A 9,790-nucleotide genomic window follows, 5' to 3' on the forward strand; every position below is an offset into this window, starting at 1 on the left:
ACATAACCTTAACCCCCGCCTGCTGTGTGTGTGTGTGTGTCTGTGTGTCTGTCTGTCTGTCTGTCTGTGTGTGTGTGTGTGTGTGTGTGTGTGTGTGTGTGTGTGTGTGTGTGTGTGTGTTTCTCAGCATTAACCCTTACGAATAAGAACTATAGTAATCCTATAATAAATTGCTCAAGGATGCCATACAAACACTACAGCAACACAGTCAGTCCTATAGGAATATGACAGTGATTCCAGATCAAAACATGATGAAGCGCCATGAAGATCAAGTATAAACTACTGCACTACAGAGCAGCACACACACTGTTCCTATAGGAATACTATAGGAGTGTTACAGTGATTTTTCATCAGGTCATTAACATGGAAACCAGGCGACAGAGAAGCCGACACACACACACACACACACACACACACACACACACACATTTTATCCACCTTGCAGTCAGTTTCACAGACTGACAACAGACTGAGTTCAGTCCGGTGTGTTCCGTCCTGTTCAACAGAAACCTGACGGATCCAAACTGCAAACAAGAGTCCAAACTCCGCTTCACACACAGAAACGGTCGTGCTGTGGTTTCAGTGTGTGTGTGTGTGTGTGTGTGTGTGTGTGTGTGTGTGTGTGGATATATTTACTGAAAACCAGACTGTCTCTCTGCTGAAACACCAAGACAAACCGGCTGCTCCCACGCTTCAGTCCGGTACAAACCCACAGCAAGTTCCCCTCCGGCCGTCTGGACCTGCAGCCGGACAGCCGCCCACAGCCGGCCGGTCCACACAGTCAAAACACACATTCCCAGCCCCAGTCTTACCTTTACCGGAGCCGGAGCCGGAGCCGGAGCCGGAGCAGCTGTGTTTCCTGGCCGGAGTCTGGTGCTCGCCGCTCCGCAGCGTCTCCAGGTTCGCCGGCGTCTCCGTGACCGGCGTGGCGGGCTCGGAGCCGCTCCTGCCCGGCTCGCTCTCCGAATCCTGCGGGGACTCCATCCACCACAAAAAAAGAAAGAAGCAAAGAAAGAAAAGAAAAATCCCTCCGCAGCTGAATATTCCCGCAGCAGAGTCCCGGTTATCAGGTGATTAAAGCGGCGCGGTAACGAGCAGCAGCCGGTTAGAGAGCGGAGTGAAGCTGTCAGGCTGCCGGGCGGAGAGGAGAGGAGAGAGAGAGAGAGGATCCCGCCCCGCAGGCTGAGATCCACACCGAGGGATCCACTCTGTCCGAAACACGCCGTCTGATCCGCACTGAGAGTCTGAGGGATCCGTCTGATCCAGTCTGTCTGGTCCAGTCCGTCTGAAACACAGAGGAGAGAGAGGAGTCGCTGTGGAGGAGAGGAGCCCGCCCTGCAGGCTGAGACAGTCTGACACACACCGGGGATCCACTGAGGGATCCACGCTGTCACATCCACACTGGATCCACTGTCTGAAACACACTGAGGGATCCACGCTGTCACATCCACACTGGATCCACTGTCTGAAACACACTGAGGGATCCACGCTGTCACATCCACACTGGATCCACTGTCTGAAACACACTGAGGAATCCACACTGTCTGAGCCAGACTGGGAGATCCACCGTCTGATCCAGACTGAATGATCCACTGTCTGAAACACACAGAGAGGAGAGGAGCCTGTCCTGCAGGCTGAGATGCTGAGGATCCACTGAGGGATCCACTGAGGGATCCACTGTCTGATCCACACAGTCTGAAACACAGAGGGATCCACTGGGTTCTTTGCCTTACACAGAGCAGATGATCAGATGTAAATCTGCAGAATAAAGTTGATGTTGTTGTTTTAGGCGACATGAACCATAACCTTCTGCAAACTACCAGCCTTCTGATTACCAGCAGTCTTCTAGTAGTAATGAATCTGTACTTTCTTTTATTAATAACTGTCAGATGTTTTATGACTTTATTTGTTTGATTTATGATTGATCAACTGATTGGTCAGTTTCTTGCTTGTTTGACCACAGCAATATAAAGCTCCTGACGCTGTATGAACATTGTTATTAAGCTCAGTCAGGCTGGTGTTATTTTGTGTTACTGGATCCCGCTCCACCTTTTCATCATCAGCCTCTATCACTAATTTCCTTGCCAAAAGCTTCAAAAGGCTCGGAACGTTTTACACGGGATATTGCTGCAGATTTCATCATTTTAATTAGTTCAGTTGAAATAAAAGAGCTGAATATGACGGTTTGTGCCACAGGACTGGAGCAGAGGAACGCCTGAGGAAGGAGAACGCTCGCTTCCACCGGCAGCTGAACACTGACTCCAGATCAGCTCATACACATTCTGCACACGAGGCTTTTATCTGATCCGTTTCCACAGAGACCGACAGTGAGGTCGACATCAACATTACAGACCACGACCAGTCAGGAGGTCAAAGGTCAAAGCCACAGTCGCTCTGATAGACGGAACAAACCGCTGTCGTCATCTAAAAACCTCGTAACTCTGATTCTGGTGATTTTCATGCTTTAACTTCAGTTGAAGGATTTCATGGTTTCTCTATGGACTGAGAAAATCCTCTTCATTAGTCTGAGTCTGATGAAATCTTTTAAAAACAAAACACCACACATCATCATCATCATCATCATCAAGATGAAAACAAAGCTGATTTTCTTACTTCCTGAAAAGTTGCATTTTTAAACAGTTTTTTAAACAGTTTTCAGCCGACAGAACATTCCTGTCCTCTGAATGATTAGTGTGACAGAAGAGTGCTAGATACAGAAATAAGAGTCAGAAAGAAAAAAAGCAGTTTTTAACAACATTTTCAGTGGAAGCTGAGGAGTGATGCTGAAGAATCACCTGATCTCATGTCACATACAAGGTTATAGTTATGAAAAGTAATGCAGCCTAATTTGATGTGATCACATGACTGAAACAGGAAGTAGTTTGGCGGTGGACAGTCAGGGTGTGGAGGTCGGGGGTCAGAGGTCGGGGGGCGGATGGTTCAACTCCCAACTCATGACAACAAGTTTTCATTTATTGAACCGTGAGCCAAACCTGAAGCTAACCTGAAGCTAACTGTTTCAGCTGCTGAACTGAAGCGTTAGCTAACCTTTACATGACCAACAGGTGGAAATGTCCAGAACAATTCCTGCTGCTGGACCAGAATCCTTTACTGGAGGAACCTGGTCTGAACTGGATTCTGTCACAAACATGTAGACTGTCAGAATATCTCCAGAAAAGCCGTTTGTGAAAACGATCCGGAGAGCGACCGACGTATTTCTCTCCGCGGCCCGGAAAGCGGCGGCACCGACCGTTTCCGCTCGGCGGATCGTCTTCTACCGAACTCTACCGTTTACGATCCGACCCGACCGTCCGGAACCGGATCGCTCCGCCGGGAACCGCCTTTCACCCCACAGCGCTCTGTGCTGCGCAGAGAAAAATAGTTCTGTGGTTTCCTGGAACTGAGTCTGTTTCCTCTCGACTCTGTGGAGACACAGACGACTTCTCTGGAATATTCTGACAAACAGTTTGGACTCGTTGTTGCAGCAACTGACAGCTGACTGGAGACAAGACTGTGTGTGGGTCCAACAACTACAGACAATACTGTCTGTGGGTCCAACAACTACAGACAATACTGTCTGTGGGTCCAACAGCTACAGACAATACTGTCTGTGGGTCCAACAGCTACAGGAGGAAGAGAGGAGTTATATAGAGGAACTAAATCAACAAACTTCTTCATTAACCTGAGTAGCTGTAGGTTATGCAGCTGGCATAAGATGTGCAGCTACAGTATGGATCCTAAGATATCATAAAAACGTTGTATGAAAACACATCGTTCTGTTCCTTCACATCAGAAACAAAGCAGCGGAGTCATGAACACAGAAGCGTCACTTCCAGTTGGTCGGCGGGTTAACGCCGTGTTCTCGCCGTGTATCTGACAGAGATAAGGAAAGTCAATAAAGAGCTCTCACTCCCGGTTCACAGGGTGGAGCGCGCTGACGGGCGGATCTGGAAACACTTCGGACAGAACGGAGCGGTGATGGATCAGGTGTGAGGCCGACACACACACACCTGGACTCTGGAACAACACAACACATCCGCAGGACTGGCTGGGCCTGAAGGATTATCTTCCAGCAAATACACAAATCTGAAAATGCAGTTTCGCCCGTTCAAAGAGTCTTCCTGAAAAACAACTGACAGTATCTAAAAAAACACACATCACTTCACTAGTGTGAATGTAAGTGACATTCATGTGCTCAGTCTCCACTGTGTTTCCATCAGTCCACATCATCAGAGTTTTTAGATCCAGGTCAGCTCTTCATCACCAATCAACAGTCAACTCACAATAATCTTCACTGAAAAACACTTTTTATCACTGAAAGATTTTCCGTGGCATTTAGCTGACGGGCTGATCCACAGGGACTGAAGCAGACTGTAAACCAGATGTAGTAGTGAGTTTTTCACCACAGGTCTCTGAAGGGTTTTGAAGCCAACAGATCCGGTTTACGATCTCCACCATGTTGACGTGTTGAGAGAGGCTGAGGGTCGACACAGAGCCGCAGCTCCGCCTGCTATTGGTCCGTGATCGATGACCTGTCAATCACCGGACAGATGACCTGTCAATCACTAGGAAAACAACCCCGTTTTATAACCGTTACATCCGTTATGTAATTATTTTCAAAATCTCCATAAGGACACACATTAGAAGAAGTGAAATTAGCTGCTGAGGCCGAAACCTCTTGTGGAGAAAATGTATTGATTTATATTTCATCAGAAGTTGTTTGTGGTCTGTTGACTTCATGGAGTTGGAGGTTTGGAGTCTTTCTGGATCCGGACTCTAGCGGACTGTAGAGGAGCTGCTGCTGCCGCTTCCTTATTAGCTTCAAAGTTCACGTGAGGTTTGGGCCGCTCGGTGAGATCTACAGCAGGAGATCTACAGCAGGAGATCTACAGCAGGAGATCTACAGCAGGAGAATAACCTGATGAGCAGATCCAGCTCTGACACTGAGATGATCATGGAGACAAAACTGCTGCGAGGACTAGAAGGAGCTTCTTTCTCCTTTTTCTTAATATTTGTATCGGAATCAAGAGCGGATTCATTGAGGGTCAACAGTGTTCTTCCAGTATCATTAGTAAATTACATTTAATCAACATTATTTGTAGAATATTTATGGAATTTCATATGAAAAATACCATGTGGTGTTTGGTTCTAGGCCTCCATGTTGAGTCCGGGCCCAAAGCAACACAAACTACAATTCCCATATCCAGCTGACAAATTAATCCGTTAATATTTCTGCTTTTGAATAAATACCTTAAATCATTATATCTTGAGTCTGGAAAGTAGTAAATATATAAAGTAGTAAATATATAAAGTTCAGGAAGGCTTTGGACGAAGATACATCATTTTTTTGAGACATTTACTTTTTTTCCACTCATTTATAAATGCAAAACATCTCACAATTATATATACTGTATATTATATCGGCCAATTATCTCACAGAATCAGCAGATTTTTTTTCTCTTGCTTTAAGTTTGTGAAAACGTTTCAGACTCAACAGCAGCTTAAATACCTGTGAAGATGGATGTTTCCTACCGTGCAGTCAGATGTGTTTATTGATTTTAAAATGCTAGAGATGATTTAGAGATGATATAGAGATGATATAGAGATGATTTAGAGATGATATAGAGATGATTTAGAGATGATACAGAGATGATATAGAGATGATTTAGAGATGATTTAGAGATGATATAGAGATGATATAGAGATGATTTAGAGATGATTTAGAGATGATTTAGAGATGATATAGAGATGATTTAGAGATGATATAGAGATGATATAGAGATGATTTAGAGATGATACAGAGATGATATAGAGATGATTTAGAGATGATTTAGAGATGATATAGAGATGATTTAGAGATGATATAGAGATGATTTAGAGATGATATAGAGATGATTTAGAGATGATATAGAGATGATATAGAGACGAAGGCTGTTGCTGTTAAAGGAAGCGGACAGTCAGACAGTGATGTGATGTAATCTGACGGATCGCTCCTCCTTCCCGCCGCTGTCGCCTTTTCCTTCCGGACAAAACAAAGAAAATGTTTATTTCCTGTTTCCTGCTGTGTTTCTTTAACAGGAGACCTCAAACAGCAGCATGTCATGAGCCCTAAACACACCCAGCATCACACCACACACACACACCCAGCATCACACCACACACACACCCAGCATCACACCACACACACACCCAGCATCACACCACACACACACCAAGCATCACACCACACACACACCCAGCATCACACCACACACACACCCAGCATCGCACCACACACACACCCAGCATCACACCACACACACCCATCTGATCACACTCAGCCTCAGGAAACCTTAAGGGAAGAGTTCAGTTGTTGATTTAGTGTGAACTGAACTGAACTGTTTACACTGCAGGTGTGGAGAGAAACCTCTCAGTACAGCAGTCAGTCAGACCTGTACGGGATTTAATTGGGACAGTTTAGTGAGTGAAGTTACAGTGAAATTTAAAGTCCCATCTGGTGTAAAGCAGGACTCCCTCTCCTCTGTGGTGATAAAGGAGTTGGATGTGTATCTAAACATGGTGAAAGCATCAAAACTAAATCCACACAATCCATATTAGAAAAGCGAGCCTCTAAACGAGCCGTTTGGACTTCCGTAACTTTGCGGCGTCACAAAGGTTCGCTCATTATCATTTCTGTAAGAAATAATAGACTAACAAAGTGTTTTTTTCAAAGCGGTCGAGCGGTCGTCATCGTTTATTACCGGAGAGTTTTCCCTACCTGTAGCCGCCGGGCCGCGGCGTCTCACGTTTCGCTCTCGAAACGGTTAGCCGATCGGAACGGAGGCTCGTTAATATTAATGAGCCTTAAAGACACGGAGACAGAAACGGCCTGTTCTTGGTAAGGCTCAGAGAGATGCTGGAAAATGAACGTGGAGAAATGGATTGAGAGTGTTTTTGGTTCATGACACCACACACACAGCTCTGAATGGACAGAAAGACACAAAATAAAACTCTGGACAGTGAGAATATGGAGCTTTAAAAGGTGGAAAAATATTGTGACAAAACTCTCAGTCAACATCCTCCCCGAGCCAAGAAATCATACAAACACAAAGTTCATTATTTTTATTTCTCCTTTTCAAGCTTGATGCTAAGCTAACTCGGCTCCAAGAGAGCAGCGGTGTCATCTTCACATGCCCCGCCCCATCACATGACATCACATCCTCTGTTAAAATAGATTGTTGGGTGAAATCAGATGTGACCGGACCTTTACACACATACTGCGATACTTTAAACAAGCATGCAGCTTTATTCAGCACAATTTTAGATTAAAAAAATTTGAAAATGATCTTAAAATCAAGTTCGTGATTAAATCCAAGTTTTTATAAATGAGGCCCAGATCACACCAGGCAGGGAAGAGGAAGAGTGAAAGAAGGAAGTGACCTTTATTTCTCTTTATTTATCCGGTCCAACTTGCATTAAAGAGACAGAGGAGCAGAAAAGTCACAGGAAGAATTAAAGAGTAACAGTGAAAAATAAAAGTTCCTGTATTTGTGTTTACTGAACAGAGATATCAGAAAATAATCCTGCTCTTTTCTGCATTTAGATCTTCTCTAAACTGACAGGTTATACATGGTGGTTATGAAATATACTGTATATTTTTTATTTTAGTTTTTATTTAACCATTATTTAATCATGCAGTCCCTCTGTGAAATCACTTTTCGTCTCCTCTCTCCGTCTCTCTGTCCGTCTCTCTCTCCATCTCTCTGTCCGTCTCTCACTCCGTCTCTCACTCCGTCTCTCACTCCGTCTCCTCTGTCTGTCTCTCACTCCGTCTCTCTGTCCGTCTCTCACTCCGTCTCTCTGTCCGTCTCTCTGTCCGTCTCTCTGTCCGTCTCTCTCTCCGTCTCTCTGTCCGTCTCTCTGTCCGTCTCTCTCTCCGTCTCTCTCTCCGTCTCCTCTCTCTCTCCTCTCTCTGTCCGTCTCTCTGTCCGTCTCTCTCTCCGTCTCCTCTCTCTCTCCTCTCTCTGTCCGTCTCTCTCTCCGTCTCTCTCTCCGTCTCCTCTCTCTCTCCTCTCTCTGTCCGTCTCTCTGTCCGTCTCTCTCTCCGTCTCCTCTCTCTCTCCTCTCTCTGTCCGTCTCTCTCTCCGTCTCTCTCTCCGTCTCCTCTCTCTCTCCTCTCTCTGTCCGTCTCTCTGTCCGTCTCTCTGTCCGTCTCTCTGTCCGTCTCTCTCTCCGTCTCCTCTGTCCGTCTCTCTGTCCGTCTCTCTCTCCGTCTCTCTCTCCGTCTCCTCTCTCTCTCCTCTCTCTGTCCGTCTCTCTGTCCGTCTCTCTCTCCGTCTCCTCTCTCTCTCCTCTCTCTGTCCGTCTCTCTCTCCGTCTCTCTCTCCGTCTCCTCTCTCTCTCCTCTCTCTGTCCGTCTCTCTGTCCGTCTCTCTGTCCGTCTCTCTGTCCGTCTCTCTCTCCGTCTCTCTGTCCGTCTCTCTGTCCGTCTCTCTGTCCGTCTCTCTGTCCGTCTCTCTCTCCGTCTCTCTCTCCGTCTCTCTGTCCGTCTCTCTCTCCGTCTCTCTCTCCGTCTCCTCTGTCCGTCTCTCTCTCCGTCTCTCTCTCCGTCTCCTCTCTCTCTCCTCTCTCTGTCCGTCTCTCTGTCCGTCTCTCTCTCCGTCTCCTCTGTCCGTCTCTCTCTCCGTCTCTCTGTCCGTCTCTCTGTCCGTCTCTCTCTCCGTCTCTCTCTCCGTCTCCTCTCTCTCTCCTCTCTCTGTGTTGTGAACAGCAGGACAGGTCCGGTGCTGCGAGTCTAACTCCAGTAAAGATAAACGATCGGCGCTGTCAGCGAGCGGGCCGAGGGGGCGGAGTCACGCCGCACCTCTAACCGTGATTGATTAAGCTGACAGAAGATGAGAGGGGCATCGCCGCTCCATTCTTCTTCTTCTCCTGCTTTAAACGCAGCTCATCTCTACAGACGGGACAGACCGCAGCACCGTCAGACGGGAACAAGGTTCTCCTTCCTGTGTGACAGAAAAAAAACGGATTATTTTCATTTCTGATTTTCATATCTGGTCTTAAATATTAATAATATAATATTTTTTATAGGTATAGCACTTTTCAAGGTACTCAAAGACACTTTGAGCAAAAGATAAATGTCAAAACATGAGCAAGAATTACAATTTAATAACATTAAATCAAAAGCAGAGATACAATGAGCAGCAATCATCAGCAACAGTAAGAACCAATGAAACAATGAGAAAAATGAGAAAATATTTCAGACTATATATATATACATATATATATATATATACTGTATACAGACAAGCTTAAAAAAGAACAGAACTAAATAACTAAAGAAAATGGAGGGGAAACGGGAGAAACTATAAATCTTTATCTTTTAAATACATTTGTCCGTCTCTCTCCATGGGACAGATCACTGTCATCAGAACAACATGGAGGACTCAGGCAGCAGGAGGAGAGACAGAGATCCAGATTTGATGAGGATTTGGGGAGATTCCTCCATTCAGACGAAACCAGACGATCGTGATCCAGCGGTGTTGGAAACAGCCGACAGAGAAATGACCGAGCGCCGCAACCGAACCAAAGATCCAAAACCTTAAAGCTCGAGTTCGAGGAGGAGAAACGCTGCGTTCAAGTGCTGTCGGATTTACGGCCTGAAGGAGTCGGAGAAATCAGGATTGCAGCTGCAGCAGGAATCGGTCGAGTTGTGATGTCATCGCTCTTTCCAACATGGCTGAACAGAGCGCAGAGCCGGAAGAACGGAAGAAATTTCATAGAATGAAGCCAAGTACAAATTTAAAAGACA

At 45.9% G+C, this 9,790-nt stretch overlaps 1 protein-coding gene across 1 annotated transcript in view; it reads right to left on the minus strand.

The window, feature by feature from the left end:
* Positions 1-984, minus strand: part of LOC139928586 (nuclear receptor ROR-alpha A-like) — a 187,930-nt gene extending 186,946 nt beyond the window's left edge. The window contains exon 1 of the mRNA XM_078285465.1: positions 831-984. Within this exon, the coding sequence (XP_078141591.1) occupies positions 831-984 (154 nt within the window). The remainder of the gene's footprint in view (positions 1-830) is intronic.
* Between the last annotated feature and the right edge of the window lie 8,806 nt (positions 985-9,790).

This window comes from Centroberyx gerrardi, chromosome 1 (assembly GCF_048128805.1).
Source record: "Centroberyx gerrardi isolate f3 chromosome 1, fCenGer3.hap1.cur.20231027, whole genome shotgun sequence".
In the NCBI taxonomy this organism is placed as follows: Eukaryota; Metazoa; Chordata; class Actinopteri; order Beryciformes; family Berycidae; genus Centroberyx; species Centroberyx gerrardi.